Source organism: Mobula hypostoma, chromosome 3 (assembly GCF_963921235.1).
Source record: "Mobula hypostoma chromosome 3, sMobHyp1.1, whole genome shotgun sequence".
NCBI classification, from domain to species: domain Eukaryota; kingdom Metazoa; phylum Chordata; class Chondrichthyes; order Myliobatiformes; family Myliobatidae; genus Mobula; species Mobula hypostoma.
The window spans coordinates 138051072-138072623 of NC_086099.1; the positions used below are offsets into that span (position 1 = coordinate 138051072).

The window sequence follows — 21552 nt, forward strand, 5'->3', positions numbered from 1 at the left end:
TTCACCGACAACCAAATTCTCTTCTATGCTGCACATTCAGTCCTTCAGCACTTATTAGGATGCTCAAACATCAGCCATCGGATCAGCTATTGCCTCATTGAATGGTACAGCAAGTTCAAAAGGCCAAGTGGCCTACTTCTGTTCCTAATTTGTTTGCTCATGTGAGGCATCTTCAGCAATTGAGCGATGTCTTTTTTCAAATATCTGTAGTAATATATATTGAAAATTTCAATGCAGGTGACACAGGCTGGTAGTGTTGCAGATAATTTATTCGGTTGTTGTAGGTAACTAGGGGAGATTGACAGACTGCAGAGCTGAGTTGAGAAGTGACAAATGGAGCTCGATCCAGAAAGGAGCGAAGTGATACACTTTGGAAGGTCAAATTTAAGGTTAGAGTACAAGTTTAATGGTAGGATTCTTAGAAATGTGGAGAAACAGCAGGCTCTTGGGGTTCGTGTCCATAGATTCCTTAAAATTGCTGCACAAATTGATAGAGTGGTTAAGAAGTCGTATGGTGTGTAGTTGTGGATTGAGTTCAAGAGCAATGAGGTAATTTTGAAGTTCTATAAAACTCTAGATAGACCACACTTGGAGTATTCTGTTCATTTCTGGTCCCCTCCTTATAGAAAGGATGTGGAAGCTTTAGAGAGTGAGTAGAGGACATTTACTAGGATACTGCTTGGATTTAGAGAGAAAGCCTTATGAGGAAAAGTTGAGCGATATAAGACTTTTCTCTATGAAGTGAAGGAGAGTGAGAGGTGACTTGATAGAGGTACACAAGATGAAAAGAAAGATGCTATTGAGTGGATAGTATGGGCACAATTTAAAGATGATTGGAAGAAAGTATAGGGAAGATGTCAGAGAAGTTTTTTACAGAGTACTAAAGTGCATGGAACATGCTTTTGGGGTGGTGGTAGAGGCAAATATATAGGGTACATTTAAGAAACTATTAGATAGGCACATGGATGAAAGAAAAATAGAGATACACATGGGAGAGAAGGGATAGATTGATCTTGGTGTAGGTTAAAAGGATAGCACAACATCATGGGCCTGTACTGTGCTATACTGTTCTTTGTTCTGTTCCTGGTCGGTCACTCTACCTTTGAATACACATAGGATTTTTTAAAAACTCAATGCAGCATGCAGACACATTAAGATAAATGAGATGGTCATTCTGGGCCCTTATCCAAGCCAGTCAACATAGACTATAAAATCACTTGGCATGTTGCTTCTGCATTGTTGCCTGCTGCTGGCAGCAGGGGCTGGAGTCGAAGCATTCGGCAGAGATGGTGCTCAGTGCCCGGTGTCAGAGGGCTGGTCGGAGCTCGAATTTTTCGGATGACTCAGAGTCGGACTGTGGTTGGGTATGGCAGGGAGAGTTATCTTCCTTCTGCTGTCTGTGTGAGATGTGGGACTTTCGAGAGACTTTGAACTTTTTTACCGTGCTCATGGCCTGTTTTTCATCAAGTTACAGTATTGCTTGCACTGTTGTAACTATATGTTATAATTATGTGTTTTTTGTCAGTTTTTCAGTCTTGGTCTGTCCTGTGTTTCTGTGATATCACACTGGAGGAATATTGTATCATTTCTTAATGCATTATTAAATGACAGTAAAAGAGGACTGCGTGTCCTCATAATCTAATCTAATCTAATCTGAATTTGATAGTAAGAAGTTAAGGAGCAGTACAATTGTAGTTAAAATGTTTTGGATTAGTTGAAAGCACATGGCTCATCACAAATCTTGAACTTGGTGTTCTAATACAGTAACTCATTACCAAGTTAGCTCAAGGCTGTTTAGTGCCAGTTACTACTGACAGCAATGATACCTGCATCTGTTCACTAAGGGTTCTATGGAGGTTGAACTGAAATGTTATCCCATTGTCATTCTGGAAAGGACTGGCATTTTCTTTTGTGCAAACTGAAGTGCCCTGAGTGTAGCAGTTAGTGTAATTTATTACTGTAAATGTTAAGTGGCATTTGTTTGATTTTTATTAGATCTGGTCAAAATGGAGAGGCTGGCAATTTAATTAGAAGTAATGTTATTAGGTTGGCCATTACTTCGATGAAGTTCAGAATGACATTGATGTTCCAAATTAACCATGTTATTTCTTTTATTGGATAATCATTTGTGGAGATGGTTTTTGAAATTTAATTGTACTTGCAGTCTCTGTGCTAGTCATAAATAAAGCATAAATAATATAACAATGCTTTATTTCATTGAACTTAATGTATTTTAGTATCCTTAAGTTTCTGAAATTGGAGGAAGATAGACTTTTATATTAAAAAAAATCCCTGAATTGAAATGGTGAGATACCAGTGTGCAGTCCAGTGTGCATAAGATGACTTGTTCTTCTCAAGTATTTGAGTGGAAGAAATAACCAGTTTTAAATGCATTATTTTTCAGCAAAGAGGAATAATTCCAGATAAATGAGTTAGAGTTTGCCTCTAATTTCCATAGTCCATCTCCAATTCCCCCATACCTCCACTCTTCTTTCTTGAATCCTCTCACTCCATATGATGAGGAATGTCAGTAACCAGTGGCCATTACATGCCCATAGATTGCTACTGTTAGTTTTGTCTACACTCCCTCCCACAATGCTTCTCCTAGTTTTTGTATCACCACCTTCTAAGCCAATGCTTCTGATGTGTCCTTTTTCCCCTCAATCATGCTTTCACCTCTATGATCATTGATGGGATTTCCAGCTACATCGGTTTCATTTTCTGCAATTTTTCAGCTATAGGTTCCTTTGTCTTCACCTTTTACCCACCAGCATCCATATTCTACCAATCATCCTCCATAATTTCAAACATGCTATCACCAGACATCACACTTCACTTCTGCATTCTGGAGACTGGCCCCTCTTGAAGATTACAATTCACTGTTATCCATCACCCTTCTCATGGCACCACCCCATGAAATCACAAGCAATGCAACCCCTAACCTTTTATCTCCTCCATTCCTGTTGTCCAGAGCCTCCAATGTTCCTTCCAGATGAAGGTGCAACTCTCTTCTCACTTATTGTGGTACATTTAGTGTTTATACTGCAGTCTCCACTGAATGGGAAAACCAGATACAGACTGGGTGACCATTTTGTAGAACGCGTCTGTTCAGTCTACAGAGGTGTCTCTGAGTATCTAATTACTTTTCACTTGAATACTCCATCCCATTTTCATCCTGAGCTGTCAAGCAACTTCCAATAAAGGTTATCATAAGCTTGAGAAGCAGCATCTCACTTTCTGTCAGAAAACATGAGAGGGCTTAGGAGTCAACCACTGAATTCAGCCACTTCACATAATCAGCCATTTAGCCTTACATCTCACTTCCTTTAATGCTATCTTTTCCTCTCTAGGCAATATCAAAGTTCAAAGTAAATATTATTATCAAAGTACATATATGTCAGCATATGCAACTCCGAAATTCATTTTCTTGTGGGCATACTCAACAAATCTATAGAATAATAACTGTAACAAAATCAATCAAAGACTGCACAACTAGAGCCTTCAACCAGAGTACTGACAACAAATATAAAAAGAAGAAACAATAATAGCAAATAAATAAGCAATAAATATCAAGAGCATGAGATAAAGAGTCCTTGAAAGTGGGAATATTTCAATGATGATACAAGTGAAATTATCCCTTTGGCTCAAGAGCCTGATAGTTGAGGGGTAGTAACTGTTTCTGAACCTGGTGGTGTGAGTCCTGAGGCTCTTGTACCTTCTTCCTGATGGCAGCAACGAGAAGAGAGCATGGCCTGAGTGGTGGGGGTCCCTGATGATGGATGCCGTTTTCCTGCAACAGCATTTCATGTAGATGTGCTCTCCACAACACACCTATAGGAGTTTGACAATGTTTTAGATGTCATGCCAAATCTCCACAAATCCTCAGGAAGCAGAAGCACCGCTGTGCATTCTTTTTAATTGTACGTGTGTGCTAGATCCAGGACAGGTCCTCCGGCATAATAGCAGCTATGGATTTAAAGTTGCTGACCCTCTCCATCTCTGATTGTCCAATGATGGCTGGCTTATGGACCTCTGGTTTCCTTCTCCTGAAGTCTATAATCAGCCCCTTGGTCTTGCTGGCATTGAATAAGAACCACTCAGCTAGATTTTCAATCTCCCTCCTATATGCTGATTCAACACACCTTTAATTTGCCTATAACAGTGGTGTCATCAGCAAATTTGAATATGGCATTGGAGCTGTGCTTAGCCACACAATCATAAGTGTAAAACGAGTAGAGCAGGGGGATAAGCACACAGCCTTGCAGTGCACCTGTGATGATGGAGATTGCGAAGGAGATGTTGCCAATTTGAACTGACTGGGGTCTGCAAGTGAGGAAATTGAGCATCCCATTGCACAAGGAGGTATCGAGGCCAAGGTTTTGGAGCTCATTGATTAGTTTTAAGGGGATAATAGTATTAAGCTGCTTCTCAGGCAGGAGCTGATATCTTTCATTACCAACCTCTTAAAACACTTCAATACTGTAGATGTACTGTAAGTGCTGCTGAGCAATAGTTATTGAGGTAGGTCACCACGTTCTTCTTTGGCACTGATATAATTGAAGCCTGCTTGAAACAGGTGAGTACCACACACTGCCAAAGTGAAAGGTTAATGATCTCAGTAAACCACTAAATGGTTCAAATTTATCTGTGACCATGTTGGCTTGAGAAACCCAGCAGGAAGGTGCAGTCAGAATCTGAAGGTTACAGCAGATAAATGTCTCCCTGACCCATACTCAATCTTCAGCCATTCATTGCTCTCCATTTCTTGTACAACTCGGAACTGCTGCCCTGCAGTCTTTTCCATTTGATTAGGGCTGCCCCAGTGGTCCCTGGCTCTGGTATCCTACACCTGATGATTTGTTCATTAGGACTCTCCATACCTACAATCTAATTTACTTACAGCAATCTTTGGGATTATCCCATCAGAAACAGGAAATATTCCTGTTTCTGCTCAACGTTTGATAGCCTTTTCAACTTTATCAGCTATTTTACTGAAGTGGAAGGACTCTAATCCACCTACTGTCTTTTATTGGCTTTCCTCCATTATGTCCTGTTAGAGCAAATAAGAAGTCAGACATTTGATACATCCTTTAAATTTGAGCAAATCGGGTGACCTTTTATTCAATATTTTCATTTGATTTGATTTATTACTCTTTCAATTATTTTTTTTCAAAGTTTTAGATTTAATCAGAAAGTCTTTCCATTTTTTTTTTGGTCGTATCCTCAGAATGGATTGCCCAGTCCCTTTTTTTTCCCCTTTTCTTGTATAGTGTAGTGGTTTTTTCCTTCTTCATTTAAAAATTTAAAGTTTGTTTTTCTCTGTCCATGAATTGATAAGAGGAGAATTAGTTATCTTCTTTTCTATTATATACCACATATTAGCTTAATACTATGTATGATTTTGATAATGTCTACTTCACTTCCTCTTTGTATTGTTATTGATATAGATATTTGAGATAATTCTCCTCTTGTTTGTATTTATGCTCTTTTTAAATCAATAAAAAGATTAATAAATAAAGAAAGAAAGAACTCTACATGTTCCTTGGATTTTCCGGGTTCCCTCCCCTACCAACAATCTCCCCTGTCCTTTTCAACCCTACATAAATTGGGGTTATATCTTCATAAACAATGTGACGACCTTGAGAGAAACAATATGGCAGAATTTAATCCTGCCTTAAGTTTGCCAGGAAGTATTGCAGCAGTGGCTGTGCGTAATGTTCCATGTCCACTGAAATCAGAGTGCTTCTGAAGTGAAACACTGTGCTGACTGTTACAATGACATGTTTAGAATAAACCAGCAAGAATTATACATTCGGCTCACATTTTTATAAATAATTTTATCTTCTCTTATCATGCCAAGAGGCCACAGACTTCACAGTCCCATCATTCCACTCTAATAATGAATATTTTTTTTAAAAACTGCAGATTTTGGAAATCCAAAACAAAAAAAAACATACAAGAGTGCTGGAACTACTCAGCAAGTTAGGCAGCATCTGTGGGTAGTGAAACAGAGTTAACAGTTACTCCGAGCAAGGGTTATTTATCTGAAACATTAACACTGTAATTCCATAGATCCTACTTGGATCTGCTGAGTGCTTTCAACACTTTCTGCTTTTATATCACAGTTAATTTATCCTTCTCTAAATTCCTAGGCCTCAGCTGGAGGTAAGGTGCTGCAGCTTACACTTTCCCTGACACTTCTAACTGTCTTGTTGCTGTTGTGAGTTGGAAATCTTCTGCCCCTTTCTGCCCTGGTGGTCTTTTACTGCTTTTTCCTCAAATATTTTACTGTCTTTCAGCCACAAGATTTTCCTAAGAAGCAAAGATGACTATTCTGTCCCTCCATATTGTGCCTTTTAAATTGAAAGGAGGCAGGAACTGTTGGGAAGAAACCAGTCCCACTGCCCTGTTACCCCCACACCGTGACTCTGCATACCCAGCTCCCACCCTTCCTCCAACTTCCCATTTTGTACACAATCTGCATCTCAGGTGGTGTTGAAATTACTAGCTGGTTTCTGGGAACTGCCTGGAGGATAATTTCCTCCATTTTGCCCTGCCTTTGCAGCTCAAGCTATGACAGTACAATGCACGTTGGTTTAAGGCAGCTGCAGGACAAGGAGCCAACTTTTGGATTGTCATTTCATTCTGATAGAATAGATTTGCTGCTCATAGTTCCACATGCAATCTGTACTCTGGTGACAAGCTTGCCAGCATTCTACTGTAGATTGTGTATGATGGATTGATCTGACTATGATAGATAACATCTAATTCAGTTATAAAATCATTTTCTGTTCAATTTGACTCGAGTCTGTTTCCTGGTGCAAACTGCTGTACTATTTCAAATTAATTTTACCAGCTCTCCCCTGAGGACGTCAGTCAGCAGGCATATGGTAATGCAGACTAAGATATAGCTACCTGCACACTTTCACTCAGCAGCCTTCGGATCAGGCTTACAAATTGGAGAATAGGTTAGCAACTTACGAATGCACATTTCATTTTAAAATAAAGCATATGATCTCAGAAATGAGCTAATTAAACTCTGATGCCAGTTTTACAGAAATGAAGCTGATACAGCAGATAATAGTCTTAAAGAGACACAGCATGGGAACAAGCCCTCTGGTGCGCCAAGTCTTCACTGACCCATCCAACAATCACTTACACTAATCCTACACTGACCCCATTCTTACTCTCCTCACATTCTTATCAACTCCCTCCAGCTTCTACCATTCTCTCATACACAAGAGGCAATTTGGAGTAGACTATTAACCTACTAACCCGCACATTGGGATGTGGGAAGAACCTGGAGAACATGAGGAAGCCAATGCTGTCACGGGGGGAATGCGCAAATTCCACACAGAAAGGTCAAAATTCAAACCAAGTGTCAGGAGCATTGCAGGAGAACTTAATTTGCTCTGCCTCAGTATCTTTGAGTCTGATTTTTCCTACCAAGATGCTGAACAGAAGCAAATCTGATTATACTCAGTGCGAGTTGCAAGCACAGCTCATATCCACCCAGCTCTTGTCTACTATCTTGAAATAGGACACCTGCAGGCCACAGGACCTGCTTTGCTAGCTATTATCTTCAAAAGTCTTTGGCTCAAGTACCATGGTCCAAAGATTCAATGGTTTAAAAATGCTTATTTTTAACTTTAGGGTCTTCTTCGGCTTACCATTAATCTCTGACCCTGAAATGGAAAGAGTGGGGGAAGTTCCTAGCATGTGTGCTGGGGTGCCTCTTGTCTATGTCATTGATGGTCATTCATCATGTCCGATGATGGCAGTCGTTCTTGTGCAGCTCATCTGTTATGGACCCGAAGGTGGCTGTAGGGTCCAAGTCTTGAGCAGCAATCTTCTTTGCAGAGAGGGCAGGGGAACTGTCCTGAGTCACCTGCAGCGATTGCTGCTGCAACTTTTCATCGGTCTTGGACAGTAAATTGGTTTGCATGACACCTCTCCTTAAAGTTGTCCTGGGCAAGTTTTACCAAGGCACCGCATCCAGCCCATCTTGATTGTATGTTCCAGCTGCTTTGGAGTAAGTCCAGCATATGCGAAGTTAGGTTTCACACAATCTTTGAACCTTTTGCGTAGCCTACCTTGCTTCCTGTTGCCCAGTTTGCTCACCGTGGCCTCGATGCCGTGGTCTCTGATCTTCTGAGGACTTCCAGATTTGTAGCTTGTTTCTGCTATGAACGTCTGGGACTGACCTCAGGCTGAAAATGTGGAAGTGCTCTGTCTCTCTGAGTTGTCTTCTGTAAATAGTCCATGTTTCACAACCATAAAGGGGACTGCTAGCAATGATGGCATTGTACACCTTGAGCTTTGTGAATAGATGAACATTGTGCTGGTTCAACACAAGTGAGTGCAGGTGCCCGAGGTTCTGGCTGACTTTGTAAATCCTGGCATTGATTTTCCTTGTCCGGGGAGCCAACATCAGTGATGATGATGCCGAGGTACATGAACTCATCTACTGCAATACACATCAAAGTTGCTTGAATTTCCAGCATCAGCAGAACTCCTGTTGTTTGCTCATCTACCGCATTCAGTTTTGTTCCCTCAATGGTGATGGAAGGAGGGGCATCAGCAGATCCAGGAGCAGAATGAAATAGGACTTCTGTCTTTACCAGGCTGATGGTGAGGACAAAGAGATGAAAGGCTTTTGCAAACCTGATGACAAAGAATTGGAGATCAGGTTCTGTGTGGGCCATTGGGTTCAGTCATCAGTATAAAGCACTTCAAGGATGAGCTTTTCTTTCATCTTCAACTTGACATTCAGGCAATGCAGGTCAAAGAGTGATTCCATCAAGCCTGTAGTTCAGATACACACAATCTTCAGGGTCCCTGACAGCATGGTTCAGAATTAATGTGATGAATAGGTTAAAAAGCACAGGGGTCGACACATGCCCTTGTTTCATACTGTTTGAAATGTTGAATGGCTCTGTTTGACAGGACAAGGCCAGTCTTCTTGTCATGAAAGAGGCAAATGAGGTTGATGAATCTGCGAGGGGGTCCCAGCTTTGACACTGCCATCCACATTGCTTCCGTGTTGACTGTGTCAAATGCTTTGGTTAGATTTATGAAAATGGGATAGAAGTTCAAATTTTCTTCCATGCACTTTTCCTGAACTGGACGAACAGCAAAAACGATGTCGATAGTGCTGCTACCCAAGCAAAAACCACACGGTGTCTCAGGGAGGTTCTCTTCTTATGTGCTGTGATTAGGTGGTTGAGAATTATATGGGCCAGGACCTGCCTGGTAGTTGCCACAGTCAGCTCTGCTTCCCTTGTTTTTTGAAGAGTGGGACGATCGTGGCATCCTTGAAGTCTTTAGACATGTTTTCTTCCCAGATGCTCGTAAGAATACTGTGGAACATTTTGATTGCAACTGGACCTGCTGACTTGAATGTCTAGGTGAGGATTCCGTCCGCATAACCTTTAGTGCGATGCTATTAAAGCTCGGGGCATCAGGAATTCTGAGTTCAATTTCGGTGACCTCTGTAAGCAAGTTCGTATGTTCCTTTCCATGTGCGTATGGATTTCCTCCAGGTGCTCTGGTTTCCTCCCATAGACCAAAGACATACCAGATAGTAGGTTAATTGGTCATTGTAAATTGTCCTGTGATTGAGGCCCTCCATTGGTTGGGGTTGACCATGAAGGTTGTTTATCAACTGTCTACGTGATATGCAAGCCATATGGAGAGCAATCTATTGCCCATGTAACAGGCTCCCTCCCCTCTACGCAACTGATGAATCCAAAGAAACAGCAGGGACCGATACAGCTTGGCACCAGCGGCACAGCGAGAGTTGCAAGTCAGAGTTGAACTCAACACAGGACAACCTTAGGGACTTCGACTCTGCATTTTTCCTTGGAGTTTACTCGCAAAGCCTTCCTCATGACTCAGTATAGCCCCAAGGTGGCAAAGGTTTGAGATCAGCATTTTTCTTCTCCTACATGTGCTGCCAACCATGGCTGATGAGTCCCATCTGCCTGAAGCAACGGGTTTTAAGGTGCCAGTTACCAGCCTTTGCCCCTTCTCTTATTTGTAGAAAAGTTTCCACTGGAATTAGCAGCTGAGCAATACGTGAAGGCCAGGAGCTGGACTTGGTTGTCAGAAGCTATCTGAGATGCACGCCATTGGGAACATTTAATAGGTAGTGGGAGCATATCCCCACTACCACCCCCGGCTATAACAACATTAAGGAACCAGTCCCGTAATGAGGTTCTGCACAGAGAATTCAAAGAGTTAGGTGCTAAATTAAAGGGCAGGACCTCGAGAGTTATGATCTCAGGATTGCTACTCGAGGCCAGAACTAGAAAGGTTACACAGTTTAATATATGGCTAAGGAGTTGGTCTAGAAGGGAGAGCATTAACATTTTGGATCATCGGGCACTTTTCCAGGGAAGGTGGGACCTGTACAGAAGAGACATTTTGCACCTGAACTGGAGGGGGATCAATATCCTAGCGGGGAGGTTTGTTAATGCTGCGTGGTGGAATTTAAGCTAGAGTTGCAGAGGGATGGGAACCGGAGTGCCAGAACAGTGAGTGGAGAGATTGTGGAGGCAGATGTTGGTAAGAGTTCAGACAAAATTAAGAATCAAAAGGTTGAACATGGTGCGACTGGTGTCCTGAGCTGCCTATATTTCAATGCAAGAAGTATCGTAGTAAAGGGAGATGATAGTGTTGAAGATGAGGTAGCTGGTTTACAAACAGGCAATGTGTAGTGAGGAGAGGCTGTTGATAGGGCAAAATTGCAGTCAACTGGATGAGTTGCAATTCAAAAGGCAAACAAAATTGAAAAGAGTGAATACAGGACTGGAGGTGTTATATTTGATTGTGCACAGTATACGGAATAAGGTAGATGAACTTGCAGCACAGTTGCAGATTGGCAGCTATGATGTTGTAGGCATCACTGAATCATGGCTGAACGAAGATTATAGCTGGGAGCTTAATGTCCAAAGATACATATTGTATCAAAAGGAAAGGCAGGAAGGCAGAGGGGGTGGCATTGCTCTGCTGGTAAAAAAATGAAATCAAATCACTAGAAAGAGGTGACATAGAGTTGGAAGATGTTGAATCATTTTGGATAGAACTAAGGAACTGCAAGGGTGAAAGGACCTCGATGGGAGTTGTACATAGACCCTCAAATAGTAGTAAGGAAGTTGTCCACAAACTACAACAGGAGATAGAACATGCATGCCAAAAGGACAAAACGCAATAGTCACAAGGGACTCAATTGGTAGGTAGATTTGGAAAATTAGGTTGGTGTTGGATTCCAGGAGGGGGAGTTTCTAGAGTGCCTTCGAGTTGGCTTTTTAGAGCTGTTCATGGAAGATTCCACTAGGATCAGCTATTCTGAATTGAGTGTTGTGCAGTGAACCAGAATTGATTAGAGAGCTTAAGGTAAAAGAGCCCTTAGAGCAGGGGTGGGCAACCTTTTTGCCTCCTTGGGCTGGATTGCATATTAATGAGTGGATGGTGGACCAGATAAATGCCATAAAAAACTTGAAATATGGGAATTATCTATTTAAATACATCTAGTTATGTTTTGCCTCAAATTAATCAATAATGCATGAAAGAAAATCATTTGTGTTTAAGGTTGCCTACCCCTGCCTTAGGGGAAAGTGTTCACAATATGACCAAATTCGCCCTGAAATTTGAGAAGGAGAAGATAAACTCGGATATATCAGTATTACAGTGGAGTAAAGGGAATAACAGAGGCATGAGAGAGGAGCTGGCCAGAATTGATTGGAAAAGACTGGCAGGGATGATGGCAGAGCAACAATGGCTGAAATTTCTGGAAGCAACTCAGAGGGCACAGGATATATACATCCCACCAGAAGAAGTATTCTAAAGGAAAGAGGACACAACTGTGGCTAACAAGGGAAGTCAAAGCCAAAGAGAGGGCATATAATAGAGCAAAAATTAGTGGGAAGTTAGGGGATTGGGAAGCTTTGAAAAACCAACAGAAGGCAACTAAAAAAGTCTTTAAGTAGGTAACAATGGAATACAAAATTAAGCTAGCCAATAATATTAGAGCAGTGATCCTCAACCTCTGGGCCGTGGACCGATACTGGGCCGTGAAGCATGCAATGGTGCAGCGGTAGCCGGGATGCACCCAGCACATCTTTAAGAAAAAAGCCGAAAGAAACAAGCTAATTAATTAGATGCTGCCTGGCACGTAAATGTCGGCCCAGATTAGAGGCGATTGCCAATTGCATAAATCAGTGAATTCAATCTTGAATTCAATCCCTCTCGCAATGAAGGCCAACATTCCTTTTGCCTTCTTAATAACTTGTTGTACCTGCAAGCCAGCTTTTTGAGATTCATGAACAAGCACTCCCAAGTCCCTCTGCACAACAGCATGCTGCAATCTTTCACCATTTAAATAATAATCTGGTCTTCTAGTATTCCTTCCAAAGTGGATGATCTCGCATTTACCAACATTGTACTCCATCTGCCAGACCTTGGCCCACTCACTTAACCTATCTGTATCCCACTGCAGACTCTCCACATCCTCTGTACAATTTGCTTTTCCACTCAGTTTAGTGTCATCAGCAAATTTTGCTATGCTACACTCAGTCCCTTCTTCCAAATCATCAATATTGCGGACAAGCTGAATAAGTATTTTGCAACAGTCTTCACTGTGGAAGACACTAGCAGTATATGGAGATTCCAGATGTCAGGGGTTATGAAGTTGATTCCATCACCACAATTTTAAACAAGTCCCACTTTTGTGTTGTGCTTTCAGTGAAGGGTCCATGGGATGTCAGCTTGTCATCGCGGCTGGTTGCAAGTTGATCATAATGTTCAGTTTGCTTGTTTTCTGATGCTAAAAGACTGTATAATGACTTTTGGCTTCATGTGATGCAATGGACCAATGCGTAGTTTGAGGACAGATCTGACCAGTTGATGATCAGTCCGGCACTTTACACCATGCGTAGTCCTAGTGATCTTGAAATCTCAAATATCCCACCTGAAACTATTGATAAAGTTGACCAGGTTTGGACCTGAGGTTCATCCAAGCTGTTGTGTATTTGTCAGCTTGCCTGAAGAGTGTGTTTGTGATGGACAGGCTGTTTGTCCCCATCATTACTGTTTACTTAAAAGGTAGAAGAGAGATTATTTAGTAAACGGAAGGCTTTCCTGCTTTTTCCAAGTTTGCAATTAGATTAAAAAAAAGCTAAGACTTATTTTGTAGGAGGCAGCCTCCTGCCAATAAGAAATGCTAGTTTAATTTGCAAGCTTCATACTGTTTAGATAATGCACTGTGCAGTTACCAGTGGATATCACAAAGGGAGCAAGCACTGCTCAGACACTCAAGCGGAAACCTTTTACCACCATGACCGGTAGTGAGGTTTCTCAGCAAGAATGTCAGTTTTATTTAACCGAAGGAGATTGTTAAACAATCATACAAGGTTAGACCTTCATAATTATTTCAAGAAAACATGAGGTTTTTTGAGGGTACGGCAATAAAAATACTTTGTATATAATAGAAGTTTTCTGCATTTAATTGATTTCTAGTCACTAAGCCAAAGAAGATAAAAAGTGCATCCTGTGGAAATTCAGAAAAGTTCAAAGTAAATTTATTATCAAAGCACAGATATGTCACCATATCCAACTGTGAGATTCATTTTCTTGCAGGCATACACAATAAATCCGAGAAACACAATAGAATCAATGAAAGATCACACCTAACGAGATGAACAAACAACCAATATGCAAAAGGCAACAAACTATGCAAATGAAAAAGCAAAAAAAATAAATAATAACAATATCAATAGTAATAATAAATAAATAAATTGGATTAGATTAGATTAGATTCAACTTTATTGTCATTGTGCTGAGTACAGATACAAAGCAAATGAAATGCTTTTAGCATCTAGCCAGAAATGCAAAGAATAGTGTTATTTAGAAAATAACTGTGAAAAAAAGTAAGTGCTACAGCACACAAATATAAAAGTACTGAGAAAGTACAATATAGGTGCAATACTAATTAGCGCTGTGATGTGAGGTTCAGCAGGGTCACAGACTCAGGGTAAAAGCTCTTCCTGTGCCTGCTGGTGCAGGAGTGGAGGCTCCTGTAGTGTCTACCAGATGGGAGGAGAGTAAAAAGTCCATGGTTAGGGTGAGAAGCATTCTTGATAGTGCTTTTCGCCCTGCCCAGGCAGCGTTTATGGTAGATGTTCTCAGTGGTGGGCAATTGGGTGCCAATAATCCCAATAACATGAATTGAAGAATCCTTGAAAGTAAGTCCATAGATTGTGGGAGCATTTCAGTGATGGGGTATGAAGTTGAGTGAAATTTTCCACTCTGGTTCAAAAGAGGGACAATAATTGTTTCTAAACCTGGTGGTGGGAATCCTGAGACTCCTGTACCACTGTCCTGATGGCAGCAGTGAAAAAAGAGCATGACCTGGATGATGCAGGCACTTGATGATGGATGTTGCCTTCCTACAACAGCACTCTGAGTAGATGTGCTCTGTGGTGGGGAGAGTTTTACCTGTGATGGACTAGGCTGTGTCCACTATTTTTGTATGATTTTCTGTTTAAGGGCATTGGTGTTTCAATACCAGGCCATGATGCAGCCAGTCAATGTACTCTCCAGCACTCATCTATAAGTTTGAAGTTTGTCGTAGTTTTAGATGTTATGCTGAATCTTCACAAACTTCTGAGGAAGTAGAGACGCTGTTGTGCTTCCTTCATAATTGTACTTACACGCTATTAACAGATCCTCTGAAATGATAATACTGAGGAATTTAAAGTTGCTGCCCCTCTCCACCTCTGATCCTCCAGTGAGATCTGGATCATGAACCGCTGGTTTCTCCCTCCTAAATAATCAGCTCCTTGGTATTTCTGACATTGAGTGAGAGGTTGTTATTGATGTGGCCAGATTTTCAGTCTCCCTCCTATGTGCCGATCCATCACCACCTTTGATTCAGTCAACCACAGTGGTGTTGCTTGCAAACTTAAATATGGCATTGGAGCTGTACTTGGCCTTAGTTTTAAGTATAGAGCTAATGGAGAGTAGGCTAAGCACACAGCCTTGTGGTGCACCTGTGTTGATGGGGATTGTGGAGTAGATGTTTTTGCCAATCTGAACTGACTGGGGTCTGCAAGCAAGGAAATTGAGGATCCAATTACACAAGGAAGCACTGAGGCCAAGGTCTTGGAGCTTATTGATTAATTTTGAGTGGATGATAGTATTGAATGGTGAGCTGTAGTCATAAAAGAGCATCCTGACATAAGCATCTTCGCTGTCCAGATGTTCCAGTGTTGAGTGAAAAGTCGATGAAATGACACCTGCTCTCGACCTATAGTGATGGTAGGCAAATTGGAGAGGAATCACTTCTCAGGCAGGAGTTGATATTTTTCATCACCAACCTCTCAAGGCATTTCAGTATAGTGGATATAAGTGCTATTGGATAATAGTAATTGAGTCAAAATACTGAAAGCTGCTTTTGTATTTCTGTGTTTAGAGCTATGCATGTGCAGTGATGTTTTATTCTTTATACTAGTGTATGGTTAGAACATTACTCATTGCTATCGTTTTGTGAAGAAAATTCAATTGTCTTTAATTAAGATGCTTTCAGAGTATGAAGTTCTTCTTTAATTAAGCCTGCTCATTAGTTTCCTCACTTTCTTGCCTTTTCATTTTGGCTTTGAGATTTTCTGTCACATTTTCATCCCCGAAAATTTGTTGATCTCGGGGTCATCATCTTCCTGTGTGAGGGTAAAATCAATTAATGATACCACTCTGCATTACTATCAAGTAGACTTAAGGCTGATCTGTTAGTGGGTTGTTACAGATATGATTGGTGAAAGTTTACAACAGGGTTGCAAGTTATGGTGGCCTGAAGGCATAACTTGCTGGCCAGTGGTGTAGTGGCATCCGCAGCGAACTTCGAGGCGAGTGGTCCTGGGTTTGAATCTGGTTGGCTCCCTGCACGCTTTCCATCTGTGCTGGGTTGAGCTTCAAGCTAGCAACTTGGCCTCATAAAACGCAGACAAAGATGGCCAAGGAAACGGCAAGATTGCCGCCCAATGTGCCACAAGGCGTGGAGAGGAACAATGTCACTACTTAGGTGACGACTTTATTAAAATGCCCGCAATGTTGTAAAGTACCTATTCTCAGCAACACATTTAATTTCAATAAACCTATCTAAGTGTTCTTTTTAAATATTCATACTCAATGCTCACAGATGTCCTTTGTACCATATGTAATTTTGCATATGCAGATTACTGCATGATTCATTGACACTTGTTGTAAAACAGCAGATTTATCAATTGTTGACTGTCCAAAGCAAAGCTCCACGGAGGACAGGAGCCGCTCACCTTAGGCTTCCACTCAGGGCTGTGGCCACCCATTTCAGGACTCCAACTAGGAAGGTATCCAGTCACCTCATGCTCCCTCAATCACCTCACGCTCCCTCAGAGAACAGTGACTGTGGGACATAGCTCCACCCTAAAAGGAGAGTTGTTGTTTTAAATTTAAATTCTTGCTCCCTTTTACTTATAACATTACTGTGAAATATTTGTCCTGTATAAACTGGGATTATATATATATATACACACACACCCTATAAGGGTGTTGGTGATCTGAACATTGTGCACAGTTTTACTTTTCTTATTTAAGAAAGGTCATACTAGCGTTCGAGGTAATCCAGAAGAAAGTTGGCTAGTAATTGAGATGAGAAATGATTATGACCATTGGCTAGATGTTAGATCTATATTTTTTAGGATTCTGAAAAGGAGGCATATTCTCATTAATACAGAAAAGTTCCCAAGGGGGCATGACAAGGTATATATTATGATGATTCCAATAATGGGAGAGTCTCAAACCAGGGGCAGAATTGCAAGACAGGAAGTGGTTGTCTCAAACTGAGGTGCATAGGGATTTCTTCTCTCAGAGATGGATAAATCTTTGGAGTTTTGGAGTGTGGATCTTAAGAGGAGGTGGCTAACCTTTTGAAAGAATTTGGAATTGAGGACCACATGGAGGTGACATAGAAGAGGTCTGAGACAGATCAATCACGATCCCGCTGAATAACAGGACAGGTTTGACAGCCTCATAGTCTATTCCTGTGCTTGTGTATTTGTCTCTATCTAACATTATACTTTAAGTAGTAATGATCACTTCAGTGACATTAACAGTAAGTTAACCTTTTTTCTCAAAATTCGTATATTTGTCATAACAAGATTTGCAACAAATCATGGAATTATTATTTATCCCGGAAGTCAACAATTATAGTCTTCCACTCAAATGAAGCATTCCTAATCACTCGCATCCTTAAAGTGAGTTTACAAAACTTTGTAACTTCAAATTGCCTCCTTCAGGATTGTTTATTTCTTTGATTGCAATGGAGTCAAGAAATCTGTTGTCAACAGGAAAGTTAAAGTCAAAACATTGTCCCTGAAACTCAATATTTCATCTGGAAGGAAATAATAGTGTATTTTTAGTGCTTTTATGAGTATTAGCCGGACTGTTTTTTTTAAATTTTGTTCTTTCTGTGCATGTCTGGTAAATGTATATTTTAAATGTGGGCCATGCAAGTACTTCAGGAATGTAAACATTGCAATAAAATAAATATTTTGCAATCTCAACGTTTCCTAAAATGTCCTGTTTACTTAGAGGAAGTCTTGATGTCCCTACATAGCACAGAACAATTTTCAGTTTACTTTAACAGTGCACTGATCAACCCTTTTGATGAGGCTCAGTGTAATGGCAGGGGTTTGGTCTCTTTCATCGTTTAGTAACATTCTACTTTCAGTATCACATAAAGTTATTACCATTTTACACAAGTGTTTTATTCACTCACTAACTTGTTGTGTTGTGTTTTGCTGGGTGTGCATTTGAAGTGGAGTGGGGGAAGTCATGGAGAATTGGCTGTATTGTATGTCTTCAGAAACACAATATTGGACTGCCGTAGTTGTAATCTGTGAACGACTTGCAAGGGAATATTCCATCACTTAATGATTTCTACCCTTGTCAGAGAGTGTTTGATAATAAAATGCTTTTAACATGGAGTATGCCATGATGTTTGCCTTCATGGAAAGAGGAGATACATAGAGGAATGCACTCTCCAGGTTCCACATTGCACCCAATCCCTGTAAGTCGAGTTCCCTTTACAGTCATTTAGCCCACTGTCAGCTATGTCACCAAAACTACTGGCATAATGCCTTTTAAAATGGGTTTCTAATTGCAAATGATGCATAATTCTCATAAAAAGCTGGGATAACAAGAGGGCTGCCCAGGAGAATTAACCTGTCTTGTTTCACCTAGTGAACCAGAGGGATATTGCTCAGAAAGGAAACTAATCCTAATGTGAGCTTTTGGTAATTGTCTCTTTCCTTATACCCACAGGTTGCATGTATGAAAAAGGTCCTAGACACTTTTATGATGACACCTGTGTAGTTCCTGAAAAGTTTGACAGTAAGTCAATCTACCCTTAATTTTAACACTTTACCATGTGAAAAATAGGATTTATTGTTTGGGGTGCGCACATATTTCTACAAACCAAATTGGGCTTAAATTGCAATGAAAAAGTTGATGGAGGAACTCAATGTGAAAGATCCCGACCTAAAACCTCAATAGTCCATTTCTCTGCATTATCTGCTGAGTTTTTTCCAGTAGCTCACTCTTTCCTCCAGATTCCAGCATCTGCATTCTTCCTTTGTTTCTTTGTGTTTGTATTAGGATGAATTTCCACATCCCGGGAAAATTTGAGTTATGTTTAAAAACTGGAAGACATTTTATCCAAAATTACTTTTTTAGAACAATATGCTATGAATCTCACCTGGATTGTCTATGCTAAGTTTAGCTAAAGATTAGTGGAAGTTCAGAGAGACACTAGAGTAACTTATCTCCAATAACCCCTGACTGGATTTACAGTTGTCAGTCGGAGGTCCATCTGAGGAACTTCCCAGCAATGATATCTCTTTGCATGGTGATACAGTATATATGAGGCTACGGTGGTGTGAGAGTACAATCTGTATGATGTTGATATTTTTGAGTTGATAATACTGTTGAGAGGGAATAGTTCATGAAAACATTCACTGAATTGAAGAAATGGAGATGATGTTCACTTGGATGGATGGACAGGGAAGATTTTCCTTTTAGATTCAGTTGATCAGACTACCAGATGTAATTATGTATCAGAAGTCTGAATGCCATGCTTGCTTTTTATTGGTAAAATTATATCCTTTGTTGTCCATTTGCAAGAATTTGGTTATATGATACTTGAAACGAAAACAAATCAGATGAAAAACTAAAGGAATTCCTGTAACAAATAGGCTTTGCATTGTTATTTGAGTACCATATTTGAAGAATGGGTACTGTCTGTAAATAAAAGAATTTAAATTTAGTTGACATCACATGCAATTGAACATGCAATTATAAATACAAAAAGGTTCTGCAGATGCTGGAAATCTTGAGCAACACACACAAAATTCTGGAGGAACTCAGCAAGCGAGGCTGCATCTATGGAGAGGAATAAAGAGTTGACATTTCAGGCCAAGACCCTTCATCAGGACTGGAAAGGAAGAGGAGAGAAGCCAGAATAAGAAGTTGGGCAGGTAGAGGGGAAGCTGGCTGGTGATAGGTGAGACCATGTGAGTAGGGTAGATGGGTAGGTGAGTGGGGATGGAATAAGAAGATGGGAGTTCTTAGGTAGAAGAAGTAAAGAACTGAAGAAAAAAATCTAATAGGAGAGGACAGTGGATCATAGGAGGAGGGCAACCAGAGGGTGGTGACAGGTAGATGAGGACGAGAAGGGAAGAGAGGGTAACCAGAATGGGGAATGGAAGAAAGAGTAGGGGGAGGGGAATGATTACTAGAAGTTAGTTAGTGAAACTGATATTCATGCTATCAAGTTGCAGACTACCCAGACTGATAAGTGGTGTTGCTCCTCCAAACTAAGTTTGGCCTCATTGTGGCATTAGAAGAGGCCACAGACAAACGTTCAGAATATGAATGGAATCTGAAAGGCCACTGAGAGATCTTGCCTTTTGTAGCAGACAAAGTGAAGATGCTCGAAGGCATATCGTGCCTTAATTTGGTAGCCATCATAAGTTGTAATATGTTGGATTATTAAGGATGGGGTTTCAGGGTACTTGGAGCCACATGATAGAATGCAGCAAAGTCAGCATGGTTTCCTTATGGGGAAATCTTGCCTCACAAATCAGTTGTAATTCTTCAAGGAAATAACAGGTTGGATAGGCAAACGAGAGTCAATGGGTATTGTTTACTTGGATTTTCAGAAGCCTTTGATGCGGCTGCTAAACAGATAAGAGCCCATGGTATTACTGGAAAGATATTAGCATGGATAGAAGGTAGGCTGACTGGCATGAGGCGAAGAGTGGGAATAAAGGGGACCTACTCTGGTTGGTTGCCAGTGACTACTGGCATTCTGCAGGGGTTGGTATTGTGACCACTTCTTTTCACATTATATGTCAATGATTTGAATGACTGAATTGACTGAATTCTTTGTGGTCAAAACTGCAGACAATACAAAGGTAGGTGAAAGGGTCGGTAGTGTTGAGGAAGCAGGTAATCTACAGAAGGATTTAGGGAAAAGAAATGGCAGATGGAATATAGTGTAGGGAAGTTTATGGCTATGCACTTTTGCAGAAGGATTAAAGGTGTAGACTATTTTCTGAATAGGGAGCAAATTCAGAAATCAGAGGTGCAAAGGGACTTGGGAGGTCTCTGCAAGATTCCCTAAAGCTTAACTTACAGGTTAATTCATTAGTAAAGAAGGGGAAGACAAATGCAATGTTATCATTCATTTCTAGAGAACGTGAATATAAAATGAAGGATGTAATGCTAAGGTATCAGAATGCATTGGTCCGACCACACTTGGAGTATTACGAATGGTTTTGGGCCCATTATCTAAGAAAGGATTGGCATTGGAGAGAGCCCAGAGGAAGTTCATGAGAATGATTCCGGGAATGAAAGGTTTAATGTATGAAGAGAGTTTGATGGTTCTTGGCCTATACTCGCTGGTGTTTAGAAGAATGTGGGGGTGGGGGGGTGATCTAATTGAAACCTATTGAATATTGAAAAACCCACATAGAATAGATTTGGAAAGGATGTTTCCAACATAGGGGAACTCCAGGGCAAAATGTCACTGCCTCAGAATACAAGGGTGTCCCTTTACAGCAGAGATGAGGAATTTTTTTAAACAGAGGGTGGTGAGTCTGGAATTAATTACCACAGATAGCTGAGGCCAATCATTGGATATATTTAAAGCAGAGGTTTAAAGGTTCTTGATTAGTGAAAGCCTCAAAGGTTATGGGGAGAAGGCAGGAGAATGCTTAGCGGTTAGTATGATGCTATTACAGCTTGAGGCACTGGAGTTTGGAGTTTAATCCTATCATTCTCTGTAAGAAGTCTCTTAAAGTCCACCTGGTGGAATGTATGGGTTTTCTCTGGGTGCTCCAGTTTTCTCCTACTGTGCAAAGACATACCACATAGGTGAATTGGTCATTGTAAATTGTCCCATGATTAGGTTAGGATTAAATCCGGGTTGTCAAGGGTTGCTGACTGGTGTGGCTCAAA

General features: G+C 40.7%; 1 protein-coding gene across 5 annotated transcripts in view; it reads left to right on the top strand.

The window, feature by feature from the left end:
* The window catches only part of etv1 (ETS variant transcription factor 1), a 135602-nt gene that overhangs the window by 92226 nt on the left and 21824 nt on the right, over positions 1-21552 (top strand). For 4 of the 5 annotated variants that reach the window (XM_063043774.1, XM_063043777.1, XM_063043776.1 and 1 more), the window contains one exon: positions 18358-18426. The exons of the other annotated variant lie outside the window; for it this stretch is intronic. In XM_063043774.1, the coding sequence (XP_062899844.1) occupies positions 18358-18426 (69 nt within the window). The remainder of the gene's footprint in view (positions 1-18357; positions 18427-21552) is intronic. 5 annotated transcript variants of the gene reach the window in all.